Source organism: Aquarana catesbeiana, linkage group LG06 (assembly GCF_042186555.1).
Source record: "Aquarana catesbeiana isolate 2022-GZ linkage group LG06, ASM4218655v1, whole genome shotgun sequence".
Taxonomy (NCBI): domain Eukaryota; kingdom Metazoa; phylum Chordata; class Amphibia; order Anura; family Ranidae; genus Aquarana; species Aquarana catesbeiana.
The window spans coordinates 405,435,110-405,460,053 of record NC_133329.1 but is presented as its reverse complement, the minus strand read 5'-3'; the positions used below and the strand labels follow the sequence as shown (position 1 = coordinate 405,460,053).

Genomic DNA, 24,944 nt, shown 5'->3' with positions numbered 1-24,944 from the left:
ACACACGAACTCACCAAAGTCCGACGGATTCGTACGTAATGACGTAGGACCAGACTAAAATAAGGAAGTTGATATCCAGTAGCCAATAGCTGCCCTAGCGTGGGTTTTCGTCCGTCGGACTAGCATACAGACGAGCGGATTTTTCGACCAGACTCGAGCCCGTCGGAAAGATTTGAAGCATGTTTTGAATCTAATGTCCGTCAGATTTTCGACTAGAAAAGTCCGCTGAAGGTCCGATGAAGCCCACACATGATCGGATTGTCCGCCGGACTCGGTCTGTCGGACCAGTCCGGTCGAATAGTCCGCTCGTGTGTACACAACATAAAAAACCCCATATTTTCAAAATCCAATTGTCATTGGGACAGAAAGTGAGGTGAAATCTTCTGAACAGGGGCACAGACAGCAAAACAAATGTTACAGGGATGATAACCCTTCCCTACGTTTTCCAAAAAGCTTTAAAATAGATTTTTTTAGCTGCAGCTACACTTACAAAATGTACCTGTTCCAAGTTACAAACAGATTCTACATAAGAACAAACCTACAGTCCCTGTCTTGTTTGCACCGCCTGTATACTGCTGTTCCGAGTATATAGGGCCTGGGGGCCCAACGCCCTTTCTTTTTTTAATTTGGGTGCGGGGTTCCCCTTAATATCCATACAAGACCCAAAGGGCCTGGTAATGATTTGGGGGGGGCGGGGGTACCCATGCCGTTTGTCTCACTAATTTTCATCCATATTGCCAGGACCCGACATTACATTAAACCCGCAAGTAGTTTTAAATTACTTTTATTCCTTTAAAAATGACATTTGGTGCAGGGACTGTTCTAAGCACGGGAAACACGCGCCACTTTACAGGCATACTATAGACACCCCCTAGGTACGATATATAAAGGAATATTTCACTTTTTTTTTCACTTTAAGCATCATTAAAATCGGGCCGTTTTTAAAACTTTCTCTTGCATTGATCCATGTCCCCTGGGGCTGGACCCGAGTCCCCAAACCCTTTTTAGGACAATAACATACATATTAGCCTTTAAAATTCGCACTTTTGATTTCTTACGTTCTAGTCCTATAGACTTTAACGGTGTTCAAATGTTGGCGCAAACTTTCGGTCTGTTCACATGTTCTGGATGCAAACTGAACCGGGGGGAGTTCGGCCCATCCCTAGTGGCAAGCTCTGGGTGGCAAGTGGCACACTGCATCTGGTGGCAGACTATGGTTGGCATGTGACACACTGCATTTGGTGGCAGGCATAATAAATATGGCTGTCTGCATCCTCTAACCATCTCTTGTATCATGTCTGCAGCCTTTGACCATTTCCTGTACCATGTCTGCAGCCGGTAACCACCTCCTGTACCATGTCCCCAATCTCTGACCATCTCTTGTCTTTTATCATGTCTGCAGTCTCTGAGGGGGAATTTGGAGAGGAGTCAAGAGTGGGAGTGCTACCAGGATGGGGGTCATGGGAGAAGTCAGACATGTGTGGACTGTGGAGAGGAGACTATAGGATAAAACCAGAGCCACCAAGCTGGAGCCGACTGACTGATCCCTGCATGGTGCACCTGAGAGGAGGTCAGTGACAGCGCTGCCAGGCCAGTCTAAGTGGGGGTCACTGATGTAAGAGGGAGTGAATACAATAATGTAAGGGGCACTGATATAAAGGTTTCCCCCTGTGGAAGGTGGTCTCTGGAACTCCGATGTAAAGGGGAGCACAATGGACTCTGATATAAGGTGGTCTCTGGTCACCGGAGCCCCCCCCCCCCCATAATATCAGAGTTCCCCTTTAGATCATGATCTGCAGCATTCCCCTTTATGTCCGAGTTCCCTTGCACTGTAAGGGGGAATCCTGTAGGCTCTGATGTAAGGGGGAACTCTGTGCTGGCTGGGTTATATTAATCTGACCTTCGTGTAGAAATATGGGTTTTGACTTTTGTTTAACTAAAACACATTGCTAATACCACTAGCTACATGTTTAAAGTTTAAATATTGATATTTGCACTGTTTAGCACAGAATATGGCCATTTTAGGTACTTTTTTGCAGTGTCAGTGGGGGAATCTTGGGTGAGTTCCCACACTTTTTTCCCAGGACTTGACCCCTGTTGTAAACCCTCTCTAAAGTGTAACTAAACTCTCTTTAATCAACATTGACTATTTTGAATCCTTGTTCTGCTAGCATTGGTAACTAGATAGGATGGTATATTGAGGTCAATTCACTAAGTTAATGGCAAATAAAATGCGGTAAAATAGCGATTGCTTTGAATCAGTTTTGAAAGTGCAATTCACTCAGAATTTTGCATGACATTTGTAGGACTTAAGCCCAGTCAGCTGGGTGCCTATTACCCCAATTCTACCCTTAAATTTTACCTTATAAATGACACGACCCGGTTCTTGGAGTAAATGGCCTTTATGGCCTATTTTTTTTAATAACTATAAATTAACATAAATAACAATAAATAACCATAAATTTTAGTAAACCTTTTAAGGGGTAATATAGAAAAACAATCCTACTCTTGGTCACTGTAAACAACCTCTTCCCCCTTTTGGCCTCCAGTCGGCAACCCCCTGACTCGGAGACATTACCCAAAACGTTCCCAGTGACCTAACCTTTAACCCCTTCCAGGTTACCCTATCATAACTTGAAAAACCTGAATTCAACCTCCCATCCTTCCATGGATGGGTACAAATAACTCCCATCGAATGAATGGGTACCATAAATAACTCCCATCCCATGGATGGGTACAACATGTTCCAGACATGTAACCATTGTCGCTCAAATTCCAGCGACACAAACACAGCCAATGCTAAACCACCAACCCATCACCCCAAGTGTATCAAATAGGAGGGTGGGAATCTCTTCCTCCACTGTTCTGTGACTGACGTCACTTCCCCTCTCTCCTACTTTTTCCTCCACAAGGCTAACTCCCCCTCCTCTTTTCTAAAAGGGGAAACTACCTTAAAACGGCAACTGTGCTGTCCAGCACTGTCATGCTGTCCTTGCACCTATAGCTCTGCTGTATGGCTCCGGGACTCTCTTTAAATAACAAATGCAGGGTTTGTTCAATTGAGTGGTAATTAGACGTATTTTTCCCTGCAGTAATTTATCGCACGTATCAGTGGCTAAGGTAATTTCCTGTGGGCGGAGCCAGGGGTTGTATAACTTCCGCCTCTACATCGGGCCTGATGGAGAGAGAGACATGATGGGAGGAGAAGCCAAACATGGTGGATTTGGTGGAACGCATTTTAAGTCTTCACAAGCACGCTCTCCACTTGCAAGCTCTGAATAAAACTTCCACCTTGTACACCTCCACTGCCTACTCCATGCAGCCACCGCTACCAAACTTTGCATGCACCATGTGCAGCTCCTCCATGCACATCACAGCTAGCAAACTCTGCATGCAACATGTGCAGCAATGCCTCCTCCTGTCAGTTTTTCAGGCGGACCTGATCTGACGCTTTATTAACCTCTATGGGGCAGCGAATGTCAGCAGTGACATGTCCACTGACACCTGCTGCTATTCAATCCTGTCCGAAAAAAATCGAGACGGATTGGGAACCCTATTTTCTGGTGGATCGGATGAAAACGGACAGGTCGAGCGTTTTCATCTGATCTTCCCATAGAGGAGAGCTGAGCTCTGACAGGTCCTTCTCAGCACAGTGAGCGGAGACAGACCTGTCATCCGCCTGCTCATCGGAGATCAGCAGATCGATCACCCGCTGAGCAAAACTGAGTCCGCCAGGCAGAAAGCCCATGTGATAGGTCACTTACTCTGGATTAAGGCACATCAGAGACACCTCTGGGCAGCAGCATTGTTAACCTGGGGAGAGGGTAGTGTTAGATGCACTGGCAGACTTACTGTAGATGCACTTACGGACATGGCTAATGTCATAACTATTCAAATGTGCAGCACCATGGCAACTGCTAATCAAACAGAGCTTAAAGAGGAAAGTTCTGGGTTTTTTTGCTTTTTTCTGACCTGAGAAAGTAAAGGCATAATGTGCTAGTATATATCACATACTAGCACATTATGTGAAACTTAGCAGCTTATAGTTGCCAACATTGTAAAAAAAATTTTAGGGACACTTTTTTGGCTGTAGGCGGAGTCTTATTATAATTAGGGGGCGGGGCATGCATTTGTAGGTGTGGCACAGGGGAAAAGTGAAACTGCGGTGCGCGTAGCACATATGTAAATCAGATGTCCCCAGCGGAGCCCCCCTTACATCAGATGTCCCCAGAGGAACCCCCCCTTACATCAGGTGTCCCCAGCGGAGCCCCCCTTACATCAGGTGTCACCAGCGGAGCCCCCTCTTACATCAGATGTCCCCAGCGGTGCCCCCCTACATCAGGTGTCCCCAGCAGAGCCCCCCCTTACATCAGGTGTCCCCAGCGGAGCCCCCCCTTACATCAGGTGTCCCCAGCGGAGCCCCCCTTACATCAGATGTCCCCAGCGGAGCCCCCCTTACATCAGGTGTCCCCAGCGGAGCCCCCCCTTACATCAGATGTCCCCAGCGGTGCCCTCCTTACATCAGGTGTCCCCAGCAGAGCCCCCCCTTACATCAGATGTCCCCAGCGGTGCCCTCCTTACATCAGGTGTCCCCAGCAGAGCCCCCCCTTACATCAGATGTCCCCAGCGGTGCCCTCCTTACATCAGGTGTCCACAGCGGTGCCCCCCTTACATCAGGTTTCCCCAGCGGAGCCCCCCTTACATCAGGTTTCCCCAGCGTACCCCCCCTTACAACAGGTTTTCTAGTAGGTCTCCGCTGGCCGCGTGGTTACAATAGAACGGGGCGGAGTGGGGCGGGGGGTGGTGGGAGCGAGGCGGGGCGGGGGGGTAGGCAGGGCGGAGGGTGGGCGGCGATACAGGAGCTCCGTCTAGCCGCCCAGCCGTGTTCCTGGTCTTCTTAAAAATGGCGGCCGGCGGAGACAATGTCTCCGCCGGCCACGGAGATCTAGCGGCGGTGGCGGAAAATCGTGAAAAAAATGGATTTCTCTGGACATTTCCCGGGCAGCAATACATTCGGGAAATAGTCTAAATCCCGGAAATGTCCCGGGAAATTCGGGACAGTTGGTAAGTATGAGAGATGAGAGGGGGGTGGCTGACAGAGAGGAGGGGGGGCGGCTGACAGAGAGGGGGGGGTCTGACAGAGAGGAGGAGCGGGGTCTGACAGAGGAGGGAGGGTCTGACAGAGAGGAGGGGGGTCTGACAGAGAGGAGAGGGGGGGCGGCTGACAGAGAGGAGGAGGGGGGTCTGACAGAGGAGGAGAGGGGTCTGACAGAGAGGAGGGGGGGTCTTACAGAATAGGAGGGGGGGTCTGACAGAGAGGAGAGGGGGGGCGGCTGACAGAGAGGAGGAGGAGGGTCTGACAGAGGGGGGGGCGGCTGACAGAGAGGAGGAGGGATCTGACAGAGAGGAGGAGGGGGGGTCTGACAGAGAGGAGGGGGGGCGGCTGACAGAGAGGAGGAGGGGTATCTGAGAGAGAGGAGGAGGGGGGTCTGACAGAGAGGAGGGGGGTCTGACAGAGAGGAGAAGGGGGGCGGCTGACAGAGAGGAGAGGGGGGGCAGGGGGTGGCTGACAGAGAGGAGAGGGGGGGCTGACAGAGAGGAGAGGGGGGCGGCTGACAGAGATGAGGGGGCGACTGGAGGGGGGGCGGCTGACAGAGAAGAGGGGGGGCGGCTGACAGAGAGGACGGGGGCGGCTGACAGAGAGGAGAGGGGGGGCGGCTGACAGAGAAGAGAGGGGCAGCTGGAGGGGGGGCGGCTGACAGAGAGGAGAGGGGCGGCTGGAGGTGGGGCGGCTGACAGAGAGGAGAGGGGGGCAGGGGGTGGCTGACAGAGAGGAGAGGGGGGGCGGCTGACAGAGAGGAGGGGGGGGGCAGCTGACAGAGAGGAGAGGGGGGGGCGGCTGACAGAGAGGAGAGGGGCAGCTGGAGGGGGGGGCGGCTGACAGAGAGGAGAGGGCCGGCTGGAGGGGGGGCGGCTGACAGAGAGGAGAGAGGCGGCTGGAGGGGGGGGCAGCTGACAGAGAGGAGAAGGGCGGCTGGAGGGGGGGCGGCTGACAGAGGAGAGGGGCGGCTGGAGGGGGGGCAGCTGACAGAGAGGAGAGGGCCGGCTGGAGGGGGGGCGGCTGACAGAGCAGAGAGGGGGGACGCCTAACAGGGCAGATGAGAGACACAGTCCAGCCCTGCATCCACATGTGACCCGCTCCTCCAATCATGTCCTCCTCTGTCCCACACATGACTTGCTCGGCCAATCACAGGACACCCACCGCTGCCCATTGCTGAGCTCGGCTCAAACAGTGCAGCGGCATGGATGTTCTGGTCTTCTGGAAAATGGTGGCCGACGGACCTCTATCAAAAAAAAAAAAAAATCGTAAAAAAGGTATTTCCCGGGACATTTGCAGGGAAACACTAAAATCAGGAAAACTGTCTAAATCCCGTGAATGTCTTGGGAAATTCGGGACTATTGGCAACTATGGTAGCTGCAAACGATGCCCTCGTCGCCACTGCTGGAGGCTGCATCCATCTTCGCCCGTCTTCCTTCAGGGTCCGCAGGCTCCGGCTGTGTGACTGGCCGGAGCCACGTGACGTCACTCCTGCATATGCACACAGGAGCTGCTAGTCACAGCACAGGGCTCTGAAGAACCGTCGCGGGTGGGCGTTCCTTCAGAGCACATGCGCCAATGATGTAATCGGCTGCATGTACAGTAGATATCTCCTAAATGGCGCACATTTAGGAGATATTTACAGTACCTATAGGTAAGCCTAATGCCGCGTACACACGACCAGTCTTTCTGTCGGAATAGGTCCGACGTTCTTTCCGACGGACTTTCAACGGACTTCCGAACGAACGGACTTGCACACACACTAATGGATTAAAGTCCGTTCGGAAGTCCATTCCTTTAGAACGTGATGACGTACGACGGGACTAGAACAGGAAGTTCAATAACCAGTAGCCAATAGCTGCCCTAGCATCGTTGTTGGTCCTTCGGACCTGTATACAGAGGAGCAGATTTCTCGATAGGAACTGGGTCCGGCGGAGTTCCGTCGGAAAGATTTGAAACATGTTCTTTTTCTAGGTCCATCAGATTTTTTGAAAAAAAGTCTGATGAAGCCCACACACGCTCGGAATGTCCGACGGGATCGTTCCATCGAACCTATTCCGCCGGAAAGTTCGGTCGTGTGTACACGGCATTATTGTAGACTTACCTATAGGTACAATGAACACATGGAAGTTTACTTCCTCTTTAACTGCTTCTTGACCGGCTCACGCCAATATACGTCAGCAGAAGAGCACGTACAGGCAGATTAACGTACCTGTACGTTGACCTTTAAGAAGCGGTTTGCGGGCGTACGCGCGCCCACCGCGACCTCCGTGAGTGTAATTGCAGGTCCCGTGGACTCGATGTCCGCAGGGATACCCGCGATCATCTCACGGAGAGGAAGAACGGAGAAATGCTGATGTAAACAAGCATTTCCCCGTTCTGCCTAATGACGCTGTCACTGATCACCGCTCCCTGTAATCGGGAGCGGTGATCAGTGTCTTGTCACACACAGCCCACCCCCCTTTTAATAAGTCTTTTTTCTCCGGTCTTCCTCCATCTTCTTCCACATCTTCCTCCTCCAGGCTTCTCCTTCTCCCGCTCTTCTTCTCCCGCTCTTCTTCTTCTTTCTTCTGTCTTCTTTGTCCGGTATTCTTCTTCCTCTGCCGCCGCTCCCACCGATGACCCTCCTCCAATGCTGCGTCCCGCTGATCTGTCCGCACCGATGTCAAGCATTTCTTAGATAATGAAGGGAGCAGGGCCATTGGATTACGTCATCCGAAAGCCCCTCCCCTTGTGACGTCACAGACCCATCATGCCCCGGGCGGTGAAAAAAAGTCCCTGACCCTTTCTAAAAACGCAGAGGCACAAAAATGCATGGATGTGAACATGTTCCATAGGAACCCATGTTAAAAAATGTCCCTGCATTTCTGCAAAATGCATCAAAAAATGCATTAGTGTGAATGGAGCCTTAGTGAGTGGCCAAATGTCAAATTAGCACCTGCGGCTGTGTTCATACAACTGCTGTGTCCCCAAAGTGTAACATAGACAGCCGGCACGCAGCTCCAGGGGGCTCCAGCCCCATAAATACCTGATTCACACTGTACAGATCACAGCACCCATGTGAATGAGCCCTAAGACATAAATCACACACACAGCTTTATTTATTAACTCAGTTTCATCTTTTAGATTTAGCAAGAAAATTTGTTGTATTTGTATCCATAAATTTTAGTATATTTTTACCAAAAATATAATTTCCTGACAGACTCCATGGCACCAACGTGTAGGTTAGCCCCGCCTCCTTAACTACACTATAGGACACCTCTCCCATAAATCTTTGTTCTGGGCTACTATCCGTGTTCCTTTTTCGTCCTCCTGAGTAGGACCATGTTGTTGGTTCTTCTACCCGAAGATGACCCCCCTGCTATCAGGATCGGCTGAGCGCCAGGTGTTATGCCCCTCCCGCCTTGACTGTTAAGCAGGGTATGGTGTGTATATGCAGAGTAGCGCTGAAGAGCTGGAAGCCTGGACATCAGCAGGCTAGCGCGCACGGCCTGTTTGCCTAATTGTTAATGGGCGGCCGTTATCTGCTATGAAGTCTGGTGTGTGTCTGTTCCCCTTGGCCCAGGTGATCGTAGGTGGAGTGGTAAGATTAATATCTGTATACATGGCAGCAGTGTTTGTATGTTTTGTATTGTACCTTGCTCTTTCCTTTGTTTTTCCTGTGCATGGTGCTGGTTCTTTCTGCGGTCCAGCCACTGCTCTCTCTCTTCCAGGTCCCGGTGTGCCCTCTGCGCATGCGCGGACCCGGAACGAAAGTGAGGCCTGGTTCGCGCATGCGTGTGAGTGTCTCGTACCTGATGTTGTTGGTGACATCACTCTGCGCCACCTTTAAATTCTAGAAGGAGCCTACAGAGCCCCAGGAAGGATCATGGGCTTTGCGGCGACTTCCCCAGGCTTCTGGTTTGGCTTCCCAGGTAAGCACTGGCTCTATTGGGTGTGGGTAGGTTTTCCTGCCTGGCAGCTGATTCATGTTTCTCCCTGCAGTATCCTGTACTGATACCATGGATCCTTCACTGCCTCCTGGTGGCCAGCCCTCTTGTAGCAGGTATGTCTTAGGTTTTCCTGCCTTTCTGCCTGCTCGGGGGGGGGGGGGGAGTAGGGTATTAGGGCACCAGCTGATTTCCTGTCTCTTTTCTTTTTCTGCTCTGTTTTCACAGCCCTTCTAGGTCTGATCCACAATGTAGTTCCCGTAAGGGGAGTGGGTCCTCAAAGTCACACCACTGGCAATTATCCTCCAGGTCCAACCACCATGGATCTCCCTCCAGATCAAAACAGCATAGTAGAGATCTTCCTCACCCCCCCCCCCTCATCTCGCTCTAGCAAAAGGCCAGAAAAATCATGCTGGGGGTGCAGGGCTCATGTTCCTGTTGGCAAATCTCTCTGTGATCACTGTTTTTCTAAAGCTGCAGATGAGAGGGAAGGTGCAGACCAGCATCTTGAATCTTTGGTAAAGCGGGTCGTGAGAGAATCTCTACAGGAGAGGGAGGCTCGTCAGCCTCGTGATTCCCCACTGGAGCCACTTTGCTCTCCATCAGGAGAAGGACTGGCCCACGAAACATGGGAGTCTTCCCAGCCAAGTCGCCCATTCGCTCCTCTCTCAGACAGCGAATCAGAACTAGAGGACCCAGGAATGGGCTTCGAATACGCTTTGGTTCCCTCTTTTGTGAAAGGGAAGCCTTGAATTGGAAAGATCCTGTTACTTCTCCTCCAAAGCAGAGAACATTTTTCAAGCAGCTCAATAAGGAGCGTCAATACTTTCCCTTTCTCACTGAACTGGGTGACATCATTTCTGATGAATGGGGCAAGATGGACAAAAAGAGTTCCATGCAATCAAAAATCCTGAAGCTTTACCCTTTCAAGGAAGAGGAAGTTAAACATCTTGAGTCAGCTCCTTTGGTGGACGCAGCACTAATGAGATTAGTTAGATATGTAACCCTTCCTTTGGAAGACACCGTTTCTTTTAAAGATCCCTTGGAAAGACGGATCGACTCTGATATGAAGTGGATTTACCTGACAGCAGGTATGGCCTACAAACCAGTCCTAGCTGTAGCCGCAGTATCTAAAGCCATGGAAACCTGGTCTGACAGCGTTGATGAGAACCTAAGAGGTATTTCCAGTGAGTTCACCTATCCAGGAGATCAGGCTGGCATCCGCCTTTCTTGGGGAGGCTACCATTGATGTTATCCACCTGGTGGCTCGGGTTATGTTGGCAGCTGTTTAAGCACGTCGTACCCTATGGCTCCGTCCATTGTTGGCGGATCCGGCTTCCAAACAAGCTTGGTGCCGAATTTCCTTTGAGGGAACTTCTCTTTTCAGCAACAAGCTTGATAGTGCCATAACCCGGGCCACGGGTGGTAAGTCGGGTTTCCTCCTTTAGGATCAGTGCTTACAGAGCTAGAAACGCTCCTTTCCGAGAAGACAGAATTCTGACCGTGCCAGGGAAGCGCGCAGTTACAGGCATGGTCGGGAGTTTTTAATATCGTGGAAAGCCAGGCAATCCTCTTTCAAAAAACCCTAGAAAACTGGTTCCCCCTGCAATCAGGATTCCATTTCCTTTTGAGATTGGGCCCCCTCAGGCATGCCAGGTGGGGGCTCGTCTTCTTCGCTTCCAGCATGTCTGGGCGGCCTCAATCCAGGATTTCTGGACTCTGGTCACACCTGGGTCTTCAGCAGTACCCCAACACTCAGATTAATTCCTACAACTCTTCCATGATCAGAAGTCCTGTTAGCTTACGTACACTGTTTATTGAAGCAAGGTGCAGCCATCGCTGTTCCAGATGGTGAACGAGGCAAGGGCATATATTCTCCTCTATTCATGGTACAGACAAATGGCACATGGAGACCAGTAGTAGACTTGACCCCTCTCAATCTCTTCATCCAAAAAGAAAAATTCAAGATGGAATTGTTACTTACAATCCAGCAGTCGGTCCATCCAGGAGACTGGTTGGTTTCAATCGATCTGAAGGACGCCTACTTCCACATCCCGGGGGCAGTGGACTTCCAGCAATTCCTCCACTTTGCGGTAGGCAAACAGCACCTACAATTTACTTGTCTCCCCTTTGGTCTAACAACGTCACCTCGTGTCTTTTCCAAGGTTCTGTTAGCTGTTGTTGCTCTGATCCCTGTTAAAGGGGTCCGTCTGCATCACTATTTAGACGACCTAATTCTTCTAGCTCAAGACAAAGGTCAACTTATAGAGCACAGGAGCCTAGTCATTTCCACCCTTCAAGAATTTGGGTGGCTCCTAAATCTGGAGAAGAGCCACCTGGAACAAGCATAATCCCTTGTGTTTCTCGGTGCTCACTTCAACACGTTGGAAGGCACTATCTCTCTGCCCGAAGAGAAGATTGTAGTAATTTGAGACAGAATACGCTTAACCCTCGCTTCATCTCACCTCTCCGCTCTCCAATGTCTGAAAGTGATTGGCACTATGGCAGCCACTCTTCCCATGGTGAAGTGGGCACAGTGGCACACACGGCCCTTCCAAAAAGGGTTCCTCCAACAATGGAATTCCTTCAGCAAAAGCCAGCGCATACACCTCACCCCAGCCATGAGAGTGTCTCTCCTTTGGTGGCTCCAAGGGAACAATTTGCGCAATTTCCACTCGATCGTTCCCATTACATGGGTCACGATAACCTCAGATGCCAGGAATCAGGGCTGGGACGCTCATTGCCTATCGGAAGTAGCTCAGGACAGATGGAACTCCCCTTCTCTGGAGATTGTCTCCAACATACTGGAACTGTGGGCCGCCTTTCAAGCACTCCTGTCATTCCGCCATCTAATAAAGAACTTTTCAGTGATGCTCAGGTTGGACAATACAACTGCGGTGGCCTACGTAAGGAAGCAGGGTGGAACTCGCAGCTGGTCCCTGCTTCAGGAGGTGGAGCCAATCATGATCGGGCTCAGAGGAATTTGTCCAACATCTCAGTGGTCTACATTCCTGGGATTCAGACTGTACAGGCGGACTTCCTTTCTCGTGTTCAGATGAACAACAATGAGTGATCTCTCTACAAATAGGTGTTCGAATAGCTCTTGACTAGGGATGAGCTTCGTGTTCGAGTCGAACCCATGCGAACGATATGGGCCGTTCACGCCAAATTCATGTGGCGCGTCACGGCCCATAATTCACTGCGGCATCGCAGTGCATTGCTGGCTGATGATTGGCCAAGCATGCACTATGACCCGCATGCTTGGCCAATCACAGCGCCGTCAGTAGAGAGAGCTGTAATTGGCCAAAGCCAGGATGGCTTTGGCCAATTATGGCTCAGGGGATTTAGTACACGCCCCACACTATATAAGGCCGCCTGCACGGCGGCCCTGTGTAGTGTGTGTTCCGGTGTGCTGAGAGATAGAGAGAGAGAGAGACAGTGTCATTTGATTTGAGTTAGATAGATTAGGCAGAACAGTCAGTCAGTTAGCTGCACTTACAGTGTATTGTGTATATATATGCATCCCAGGTGTTGCATATATATATATACACTGTATTCAGTTTAGCTAGATCCGTTCCTGTTATCTTCTATCTAGACTATTTACATTTAGTGCAGTGCGTCCTGCTCACAGTGTTCAGCTAGATCCGTTCCTGTTATTTACATTTAGTGCAGTGCGTCCTGCTCACAGTGTTCAGCTAGATCCGTTCCTGCTATTTACATTTAGTGCAGTGCGTCCTGCTCACAGTGTTCAGCTAGATCCGTTCCTGCTATTTACATTTAGTGCAGTGCGTCCTGCTCACAGTGTTCAGCTAGATCCGTTCCTGCTATTTACATTTAGTGCAGTGCGTCCTGCTCACAGTGTTCAGCTAGATCCGTTCCTGCTATTTACATTTAGTGCAGTGCGTCCTGCTCACAGTGTTCAGCTAGATCCGTTCCTGCTATTTACATTTAGTGCAGTGCGTCCTGCTCACAGTGTTCAGCTAGATCCGTTCCTGCCATTTACATTTAGTGCAGTGCGTCCTGCTCACAGTGTTCAGCTAGATCCGTTCCTGCTATTTACATTTAGTGCAGTGCGTCCTGCTCACAGTGTTCAGCTAGATCCGTTCCTGCTATTTACATTTAGTGCAGTGCGTCCTGCTCACAGTGTTCAGCTAGATCCGTTCCTGTTATCTTCTAGACTATTTACATTTAGTGCAGTGCGTCCTGCTCACAGTGTTCAGCTAGATCCGTTCCTGCTATTTACATTTAGTGCAGTGCGTCCTGCTCACAGTGCTCAGCTAGATCCGTTCCTGCTATTTACATTTAGTGCAGTGCGTCCTGCTCACAGTGTTCAGCTAGATCCGTTCCTGTTATCTTCTAGACTATTTACATTTAGTGCAGTGCGTCCTGCTCACAGTGTTCAGCTAGATCCGTTCCTGTTATCTTCCTACTGACAGGCAGGCTTGTCTGGTTACAGTATATAAAGCTACCTGAAGAAAATTACAGGTGTTCTATTTGATCCTATTAGTACCACGGTCAGGCAGCTAGACTATTTACATTTAGTACAGTGCGTCCTGCTCACAGTGTTCAGCTAGATCCGTTCCTGTTATCTTCCTACTGACAGGCAGGCTTGTCTGGTTACAGTATATAAAGCTACCTGAAGAAAATTACAGGTGTTCTATTTGATCCTATTAGTACCACGGTCAGGCAGCTAGACTATTTACATTTAGTACAGTGCGTCCTGCTCACAGTGTTCAGCTAGATCCGTTCCTGTTATCTTCCTACTGACAGGCAGGCTTGTCTGGTTACAGTATATAAAGCTACCTGAAGAAAATTACAGGTGTTCTATCCCAGCTTAGTGCAGCTACAGGCCATTAGTATGTCTGGAAGGCCAAGAAGGAGAGGCAGACAGTCACAAGCCACAAGCGTTCCAACTAGAGTGTCTGTGAGGGGTTGCAGTGTTGTGGCACCAGCACCAGTGCCTAAGGCCCAATTTTTCTGCCCCTGTCTAACAGGGGCGTGTAATTACAATTTTTGAAGCAATACTTTGCAGCAGGGCTCGTTCCTGCGTTCCAACTAGAGTGTCTGTGAGGGGTTGCAGTGTTGTGGCACCAGCACCAGTGCCTAAGGCCTAATTTTTCAGCTCCTGTTCAACAGGGGCATGTAATTACAATTCTTGATCTAATATTTCACAGCAGGGCCCTGTGAGGGCTTACAGTGTTGTGGCCACAGCAACACCTAAGGCCCAAATTTCTGCTGAGTATATAGGGCAGGACCCTACTTTCAAACATCTAACTTACAAACGACTCCTACTTGCAAACGGAAGGAGACAACAGGAAGTGAGATGAAATCTACCCCTAGGAAGGGAAATTCTCTCCTGTAAGAGTTAATATGGGAAAACAATTTCTCCTTTCCACTGATGCTTTCCAATCCTTGTTCCACAAAAAAACCCAAATTTTCAAAAAACATTTTTCATTGGGACAAAAAAGTGAGGTGAAATCTTCTGAAGAGGAGGAAAGACAGCAAAACAAATGTCACAGGGGTGATAACCCTTCCCTATGTTTTCCAAAAAGCTTAAAAAAGATTTTTTGGCTGGAGCTAAACACGTTAAAAATGTACCAGTTCAAAATTACAAACAGATTCTACTTAACAACAAACCTACAGTCCCTGTCTTGTTTGCACTGCCTGTATACTGCTGTTCAGAGTATATAGGGCCTGGTGGCCCCACACCTTTCCTTATTTTAATTTGGGTGCGGGGTTCCCCTTAATATCCATACAAGACCCAAAGGGCCTGGTAATGGACTGGGGGGTACCCATGCCGTTTGTCTCACTGATTTTCATCCATATTGCCAGGACCCGACATGACATTAAACCCGCAAGCAGTTTTAAATGAGATTTTTTCCTTTAAAAATGACATTTGGTGCAGGGACTGTTCTAAACATGGGAAACACGCGTCACTTTACAGGCATACTATAGACACCCCCCAGGTACGATATTTAAAGGAATATTTCACTTTTTTTTTTTTACTTTAAGCATCATTAAAATCACTGCTCCCGAAAAAACGGCCGTTTTTAAAAGTTTTTTTTGCATTGATACATGTCCCCTGGGGTAGGACCCGGGTCCCCAAACCCTTTTTAGGACAATACCATGCAAATTAGCCTTTAAAATGAGCACTTTTGATTTCGAACGTTCGAGTCCCATAGACGTCAATGGGGTTCTAACGTTCGTGCGAACTTTCGGTCCGTTCGCGGGTTCTGGTGCGAACCGAACCGGGGGGTGTTCGGCTCATCCCTACTCTTGACCCTGGGAGTGTCTACGGAGGTCGACCTCTTTGCATCCCCATTCAATTGCAAGATGACCAAATACTACTCGAGGTTCTGATACCCTCAGGCGTATGGGAAAGATGCTCTCACAGACCAGTGGAGGTATCAAAAAGCCTACGCCTTTCCTCAGGTGCCGGTGATACTCCAGTTTTTCCGGAGTCTCAGAACAGAGAAAGTGAAAATCATAGCAGTGATTCCTTTCTGGCCCAACAGGCCAAGGTTCCCTCTTTTACCACTCCTCAGTTATCAAGATCCAGTTACTCTACCTCTCAGGCCAGATCTACTGTCTCAAGGCACAACTACACCCTTGTCCGTCCTACCTGCACCTCTGGGTTTGGTTCTTGAAAGGGGAAGGTTCGAAGCTGGTTGCCCAGAAGAGGCCATTCCGACCCTTCTTAATGCCAGAAGGAAAAGCACCAACAGAGTGTATGAGCGTATATGGTCCAGGTTCACTGATCACATGCACTGATCACATGTCTTCCAGACCTAATCCTTGTAACACTCTGGCAGTCCAAGACATCCTTAGTTTTCTGCAAACAGGCCTTGACCTGTCCCTGGCAGTAAGCTCAAGTATCAGCCATATCGGCCTTAACAGGAGTTTCATGGGCAAATTATCCCCTTGTTTGTCAGTTTTTCAAAGGTGATATCAGGCTTAGACCTCAGAGGAAGCCAAGGTTCCCCAAATGGGACCTCCCTCTTGTTCTAGATTTCCTTTCTAATCTTGGATCAGATCCTGACAAGCCTCTTTCAGCGAAAGACCTCACACTCAAGACAACCTTCCTGGTAGCTGTTACTTCGGCCAAGAGTGTCTGAAATTAGAAATTTGGGTTCAAAAGAGCCTTTTATAACTTTTTTTCCCGGACAGGGCAGTGTTGATTCCTGTGTTAGGGTCGAACCCTAAAGAGACCTCAGTTTTCCATTAAAATCAAGAGATTGTGCTTCCACTTTTAGGTCAACAGAAAATCAGGTTTCCATCCTCTTGATGTGGGGCACATTCTGAAACAGTACCTGGAGGTCACGGCTCCTTTTAGACAATCGGATTTTCTTTTTATCCTTCTCCACGGAAGAAACAAAGGACTGCAGGCTTCAGTTAGATCCATTGCTGCTTGGATCGTACAGACCATTCAAAGGGCTTACAAAGCAAAAGGGCTTGGCTCCTCCCGAGGCAGTGACAGCTCATTCAACTCGGAGTATCTTGACCTCTTAGGCAGCTTCTCGACATGTCGCTCCCGAGATAGTCTGTAGAGCAGCTTCTTGGTCTTCTATTAACACATTTGTTTCTCACTATTGTGTTGAACCAGCTGCTTTGTCATCTGTCAATTTTGGTTTGCAAGTACTGTCGATTGACGGTGTTAAATAAATTTTGGTTTCTTTGCTCAACATTTTGCCCACCCAGGTGTGTATGGAAAGTTATTTCCCACACGTTGCTGCCATGGAGTCTGTCAGGAAAACGGAAAATTTCCTATCAAATACTTACTGTAATTTTCCTTTTCAGACTCCATGGCAGCAGGATTTCCCTCCCAAATGTCTGGAGTAGGCTAGTTACGGAACACAGATAGTAGCCCAGGGCAAAGATTTATGGGAGAGGTGTCCTATAGGGTAGTTATGGAGGCGGGGCTAACCCACACGTTGCTGCCATGGAGTCTATCAGGAAAGGAAAATTACAGCAAGTATTTGATAGGAAATTTTCCGTTTTGATGTTTTCAGGGGGGCCCTGCCAGGTAGGCTGTATGGGGCCTCATGATTTCTAACAGCAGCCCAGGTCTCTACCCTCTAACTGTTACTTTTCCTGCATAGGTTGGTCTGTTAAAAGAAATAGAAAAATAATTAAAGTACTGGTTGGATCACCAGGTGAAAAGAAAGGAAAAACCTAATAAATAAAATTATTGCAGCCACCGCATATAAAAATTGGTAAACAAAACAAACAGAAAAATCACTGCGCTACCATAGAGAAACCCCCCGAACTAAGCAGCAGTTCAACCGTAAAATATTCACAATAAACAAAAAAATACCAAAAAAACTGCGCTATATACATAAATGTGAAAAAATAATAATAATATATGCAATAAACATACACATAAATAACAATGATATCAAATCAGTGTTTTAAATTGATAATAAAATTCAATTATTATGATGCGCTAAATATATAAATGTAAAAAAATTGAAAAATGCAATATGCACAAACATATGTAATAAGAGTCCCTTGATATTTCTCTGTAAGATCCCAGTGAAATATGGAAAGCAAGTACACCCTGCAAAGTGAACCTCCACCAACAATCAAATGCGCTTACCAGCTGGAAAGCGCAAATAGGCACAACTAGGACAACTTCCGGGTAGGGTTGCAAGGTAATGGAGACAATCCTCTGGATACCCCTGTATATGGTGAGCATATGGACTAGACCCCGGTGTGCTGTCTATGATCTCTCTTCGTATAGCGTGGCTCCGACCAGTCAGCAACCCAAGTTAAGGACATAGGAATGGAAGAAGGGCAGCCATAGCGTAAATCCGGGAAGATAAAACACCTACAGCAATAGTAAAGAAAGCAAATGCTGGCCGGCAAGCGAGCGCCCGTTCGTGGTGAGTTGTGATGACATCAGAGCGTCACCATCCCGACGTACGTTTCGTCTGTCACTGACGTCGTCTGGGGAAAGGGCGACGCTCTGATACATCGCACTAAAATACAAAGAAGAGACCCACCCCGTTGCAGCATCTCGGAGGCGTCGGACGTAAACAGCCAATCAGCTGAGAGGGTGAGACCCAGAAGTAATCGGACCATAGGGAGTTATCAACAATAAGTATGTTAACAGTAAACAATATCTATAAATGCTTCCTACAAAGTTTGGAAGTGATGCATACATCAACATAGGCCCAAAAGGAGATAACCATACTCAAACTGATGCATGCATGAAGGTAATTAAATACAAAGCCCATGCATATATCCAAGCCCATTATGTCCCCGAGACGTTGCAACAGGTTCACAGAGGCATACATAAATAATAACGACATAAAAAAAAAAAAATTCCCATAATGTAAAAAACTACATCTTTGAGAATAACTCCGAGATCACAAGCCAAGTATATTGAGCCACCCAAAAATAAAAAAAATAAAAAAAAGAGAAAAAGAAGAACCACAAGGATTGAACATATTATGGAGATCTACGGTTCTAAGCGTTATCAATAAACGCGTTTAGGTCCACCTCTGCATTCAACCCAAATGGTGTATAACTTTTAATTTTGTAAATCCAAGCCATTTCAAGGCATGAAAAACCTCAAACCAAAGAGCCTTCCCTCCAAGGACAGTAGTGCCTAGACACCGGATGCTTCGGAAAGCCATTGATGATTTTTGTCACATGTTCATTAAGTCTAACCATAAGGGGTTGTTTGGTCCTGCCCACATACTGTAGCCCGCATGGGCATTGGAGCAAGTACACGATCCCCTTGGTAGAGCATGTGATAAAGGGCTTGATTTTGAACTCAACCTGAGTGCTATTAGATCTAAAGAGATGAGTTCTCCTGTGGGTGCAACCATTCAGTGAGCAAATCCTACATTTACTACACTGATAGAATCCGGTGAGGTTATCAAAAAACCCTTTCTTTAAAATGGGGGGGTCAATGATGTTGTTGGCAATAGTATTTCTGAGAGAATGAACCCCCCTATATAGACAACTTGGGGTTTGGCCGGGAGAATGGTGCTGAGAGTAGGGTCACTAGTAAGGATATGCCAGTGTTTTTTAATCAATTGGCTAACCGTCCTATGCTGGATGGAATATGTTATAATGAACGGAGTGGAAGGCACCCTATTGGTATTGGGTGTCCTCTCCTTAAGCAGTTCACTTTTATCGATATGTGACACCTCTTCAAGAGTACTCTTTAGGAGGGTATCCGAGTAACCCTTCTCCAGAAAACGCTTGGTCAGGATATCCGCCTGCAGAGGAAATTCTCCTCTATCTGAACTATTACGTCTCAAGCGGATATATTTGTTGCCGGCCTTGATTCACTTTGTGAGAGGAAAGATCTAATGATCAGACCTGCCAACAAGGGGGGTGGGATCATTATTCTTGATAAAAAGGATTACCTCACAGAAATGTTTTATAAAAATGTATTTTTTTATAAAAATTGGTAAGCTGCAATATAACAAATCTTTGCTTTTTGGTTTATTACTGCCTTAGACACTTACCCTAGGTTCACATTTATGCAGCTGGGCTTGATGCATTTTTCAGGCACATTTTGCAGTGCATTTTTGTGTTTTTTGCATGCAGTTTTCATGCATTTAGTGTTTTACAGGTTTTTTTTCCTCTTTAAAAACATTGTATATAGCTGGTTGCTAAGGAGGGAGCCCAGAAGCCGGCCACCGTGTCCTTAACAACCAATGAGTTATCAGTCCTCAGCGGGGTTCCCCACTGACAGCTAAATGTAAAACAAAAACATTGGTGGGGAAAAAAAAATTGAAAACATGTCATTGCAAGGGGGCGGGCTCTCAGGGTGATGTCATCGGATGGCCATGCCGCATGGGTATAGAAGAGGTGTCAGACAGCGGGGGACAACATAACGGAGGAAGACGGCCTTTTTTGTTTTTAGTGTGTAACCAGCGGCGAGGAAGAAGACTGTTCGGGGAGAAGGCGGCACATGGAAGAAGGTGGCACTGGCAGAAGACGGCTTGGGGCTTCTTTTTTAATAAAGGATTTGTCAAAACCGCTTCGTGTCCCCTTGTCCCCACAAGGTGCTTTGGGGTGAAGGGCGCAGAGCGGCCTGGTATGGTTCAGAAGGGGGCGTTCGCAAGTCCCCTCCCTTTTCTGACCTGCCGGGTTGCATGCTCGGATAAGGGTCTGGTATGTATTTATTTATTTTTTTACATTCAGCTGTCAGTAGGGAAAACCGCTGACAGATGATGACTCAGCAGTTGTTAAGCTATATACAGTGCTTTTAAACAGAAAAATAAAAACCGCAAAACACATCAAAAATTGCATCACAAACACAACACTTGTGTTTCTGGTGTGATTCCATTGAAGTTTATTACACGCAAAATGCTAAAAAAGTCCCCGACCCTTTTCAAAAACACACCGGCTGCAAACCGCACAGATGCGATTGTGTACCATAGGAAACCATGTTAAGAAGTCTATTACATGAAAAACGCAAACTGCAGTGGGGAAAAAAGTCTCTGATCCTTTCCAAAACGCAACACGGCAAAACGCACAAATGTGAACTAGTACCATAGGAAACCATGTTACATGGACTGTAGTGCATTTATGCAAACTGAAAAAGTACTAAAATATGCCTAGGTGTGAACCTAGGGTTTACGTCAAGTGACATATGGGTACGTCACTCAACTTTGAGTGGTTATATCGGAATGATGCCTAAAGCTGAACTCCAAGTATAATTTTTTGTTACATTGCTTCGGCTTGAACCAATGTAAGTATTTATATTTCATACCCATAGTCGCTACTACTACAGCGATCACCCTGGTCTTCTGGGTCCAGTGCCCAGCAACTTCCCCTTCTCTATAGTGATCACAGGATAATGGGGGGGGGGGGGGGTTGATTACTTATTTGGCACAGCTGCCATTCACAGGATTACAGAGGGTCCCAGAGCTAATGAGAAACAATGGGCGCAGGGACGGCATGACAGTGCTGGACAGCACAGATGCCGCTTTAGGAGAAGGTTTACATTGGCTGTCAGCCGCATTAGCAGTAAAGCGGCGCTAGTTTTAGTGGCGCTTTACTGTTATTTTTGCAGCGATATTCGGCCACTAGCAGGGCGCTTTTAACCCCCCGCTAGCAGCCGAATAAAGGGTTATAACCGCCCAAAAAGCGCAGCTGCGGAAGCACTTTTCAGGAGCTTCGGCATCGCTGCCCGTTCATTTCAATGGGTGGGGGCAGTGGAGGAGGGGTGTATACACCCCTCCTCCATCACCCCAAAGACGCTGCATGCAGAACTTTTTCTAACGTCCTGCAAGCGCACCACCCCCCAATATGAAGGCACTCAGGTTCTCACATTGGGGTGGCAGGGGAGGCGTTTTTCGGGCACTATTTCTAGTGCTAAAACGCCTGAAAAACGCCTCCAGTGTGAAAAGGGTCTTACTGCTTCATTCAAAAAATTGTTAGTATTATGAGACACAGCTGTTTTTAAAACAAAATGAAGCCTATAAAGGATTCTTATGTTCATTTTCTTCACAGGCAGAAAATGCAATCAAGTGTCTGTTAACAAAGCCTCTTTGGGAGCTTGAAGATTGTATATGCAGCGAATGGGAAAAGAATTGCCAAAAAATCCAGAGTAATCAGGCAACACCAGCAAATCCTGAGCCCCCTTCATTCATAGAGAGTTTAGCCCATGGTATTTCAAATGCTATTAATGGCATATATAATCGCATAACGAATTTACTACATTTCTAAAAGTTCTCTTTCAACAGAATAAAGAATCTGAAGTGATGTCACGTGTTGTAGTGTATTTGTATTGTATTTTCAAACGACAACCGTACTGATTAAACAGAAATTGAGAAAAATTGTTGTGCTTTTCTGATCGGATGATATCGGATGAACTGTTGTGATCGGCTCTCGAAAGCTGTGTACTAACGATCAGATTATCGTACCATTACTTTGAAAGCGGTATTTTTTGTCCGACTTTCGTATCGTGTGTACTGGGCATTATCTGGATATACTGTACAGTCAGCAAGTGAAATCAGTCACGGCTAATGCTATCCTGGAAACAGTGAAAGGTATTGAAGTCAGAATGTTCAGTCAGAGTTTTTATTTCATCTGCATTAACCACTTCCCGACCGCCACACGCCGATGTACGTCGGCAGAATGGCACGGGCAGGCAAATGGGCGTACCTGTATGTCCCTTTTGAATTTGCCGCCTAGCGTGCGTGCAGCGTACCTCGGGAGTGTGCTCGCAGGTCCCGTGAACTCGATGTTTGCCGGCGGCCCACGATTGTAAACAAGGCATTTCCCTGTTCTGCCTAGTGACAGGACAGAGATCTACTGCTCCCTGTGATCGGGAGCAGTGATCGCTGTCATGTCACTGGTAGCCCATCCCCCCCACAGTTAGAATCACTCCCTAGGACACACTTAACCCCTTCATCGCCCCCTAGTGTTTAACCCCTTCCTTGCTGAAGGGAATAAAACGGTATTTCTGTATACCTGACAAGACCAGCTAGGTATAATCACAGCAATTACCACACTCACAAGACCCTCTCAGTACTGAGGAGATAGCTTCTTGGTGAACACAAAAAGAGACGATGCAGAGTCTAAATGTCCAAAGCTATCTGTTTTATTCTGGATGGGTATACCATTTATATATGGTCATCACTAACCAATCATAAAATGGAAGATGGGAGTGGTTAATACAGGGGTGTACATTTCATATCATTACATATCATTAATGGTCAGATGATTAACCTTTCACAAAATGGCTGACATAGGTCACTAGAGTCAGGGCCGGATTAACATAGGGGCTGATGGAGCTGCAGCTCCAGGCCCCTGCCTTAAAACCGGCCCGCCCAGCCAGCAGTATAAGCCCAATTTTCTCCTGTCCATAAACTTCTATGGGACAGGAGAAGCTGTGTATAAATGGAGGGGTGTCTGCCTGTACCTGTGTTTGCTCACTGTGTTTATTACAATGTCACAGTGCACAGTTCCCCCCCTACACAAATGGGAGTGGCTGAGTCGGCTCTGCCTTTCCCCTCCCCTCTCTCACTCTGTGAAGTCTGTGGCTGTGCAGTGAAGGAGCCGTGTGGGTGGGAAATTATGAACAGAACACCGGTGTTCTGACGAGAACTGTCCTCCTATCAGATAGTGTCTGCCCCGTACTGCGCAGTAGGGAGGAGAAGGAGATGCCGAAAGTGTCCGAAGTTGATCAGCTGACCATCAGCTGTACACGGCGCTTGGGCACTTATTAGTGATGGCTGTGTAAGAGGGCCCCTCGCGGGCTCGCTCCGCTCGCCACGCTTCGGACACGGCCTCGCTGCGCTCGGCATCTATTTATTCTTACTCTATGTCCACTTGGATAGTAGGGAATGAACCTGGACACAGGGTAAGAATAAAAGCGCAGGCGCCGTGTACAGCTGACGATGGACTTGTGTCTTTTTTCAACCTCACCTACTATGTAACTATGTAACTATGTAACTATGTAGCTGTTGAACTTCGGAGACTTTCGGCTCTCGTTTGTTCTCCGTACTGCGCCTGCGCAGTACAGGGCGGACACTATCGGATGGGGGACAGTATTCGACAAGACATCGGGAGATATCTCTGAGTGATCAGCCTCCAGGGACCATCCAAATGTGAGCAAAGTGACTCTTATCTCCCTTCCCCTCATTTTTAACTTATTCCTTAAGCAGTAGCTCTTATAACTGCAGCCAAAGTGTTTAGAATTGTGTCCTCAGCCTGTGGTAGTACTCGGTCCCTTGTGCTTTTAGGTGGGTTCATACCTGTTTTTATAACAGATGTGTTTAACTCCCCCATAAACTATATTACCCCACTTATAACCTTATTCATTAACCGAGACCCAGAGGCGGCTCTCTAATTAGGCAAATTAGGCGGTCGCCTAAGGCCTCACGCTCACAGGGGCCTCGGGACCGTCTAATTTGCCTGACAATGGGAGAGGAGGAGAGCCCAGTATCAGAAAGGATTACGCTGCCTAGGGATGGGCGGGACCGATCTAGAACACCGGGACTGCACTGTCTGCTAAGACTCTCCCCCACCGCCTTCTCATCTCTTTTACGGGCTCGGGCAGCGCTGTACGGGGTGAGTCACTGGCCCCCGTGCCGCTATGATTCCTGTAAGAAAAAAAGCCGCACCAGTGATCACAGGGGAGGTGAGCGGTGTCAGCTCAGCCTGTCCTGTACAGGCCCTCTATGGTTGCCTATGAGGATGCTGGAATCAGCTCACACACCGCCCGCTCTGTCCTCTGCACATCCTGCAGATAGGTGTGCTGGAGCGCTGACAGGTGGGCGTGGCCAGCGGAGCTGTGGAGGCAAAACATCTCACTCCTCGTCGTGCTCAGCCTGGAGACTAATAAGCTGCAGACCGCGGGGTTGACTGCTTGGTGAAGCCCCGCCCCCCACGTGTGTTGTGGATTCACCCCAGCAATGCAGAGGCTGCTCAGAGTGCCGGTAGTCTGATGAGTTCGGGGATTGGGGTGAGTCCGATGACATGGACGATCCGTTTTTCTGCACACTGATACATGACCGATCTGTTCATCACCCAGCAAACCACTGCTCTTCCATGTGACCCCCTCTTCATCCCCATCCCTCTCTTCCCCCCTTCCCTCCTCTTCCGCCTCTCTCTCCCCCATCTTCATCCCCATCTCCTGCCTTTCTCCCCCTTCTCTCTCCCCCCCTCCATCCCCATCCCTCTCTCTCTCTTCCCTCCTCTTCCGCCTCTCTCTCCCTCCTCCCCTCTCTTCATCCCCATCTCCCTCCCACCTTCTCCCTCCCGCCTTTCTCCCCCTCTCCCCAATCTCTCTCCTCTCCTCCTCTTCCCCTCTCTCTCTCTCCCCAATCTTCTCTCTCTCCTCTTTCCCCTCACCTCCTCTCACCCCTCCCCCATTCTCTCCCTTCTCTCTCCCCTCTCCTCCTCTCACCCCTCCCCCATTCTCTCCCCCTCCCTCTTCATCCTCA

The 24,944-nt window shown here is 48.3% G+C and overlaps 1 protein-coding gene across 3 annotated transcripts in view; it reads left to right on the top strand.

Moving 5' to 3' along the window:
* The window catches only part of LOC141147251 (phospholipase A and acyltransferase 3-like), a 129,356-nt gene extending 107,536 nt beyond the window's left edge, over window positions 1-21,820 (top strand). The window contains exons 5-6 of one of the 3 annotated variants that reach the window (XM_073634453.1): window positions 1,403-1,570; window positions 21,505-21,820. In XM_073634453.1, the coding sequence (XP_073490554.1) occupies window positions 1,403-1,570; window positions 21,505-21,554 (218 nt within the window). In that variant the 3' untranslated portion in view covers window positions 21,555-21,820. The remainder of the gene's footprint in view (window positions 1-1,402; window positions 1,571-21,504) is intronic. The other 2 variants (XM_073634452.1, XM_073634451.1) reach the window with 2 other exon arrangements.
* Window positions 21,821-24,944: the final 3,124 nt, after the last annotated feature.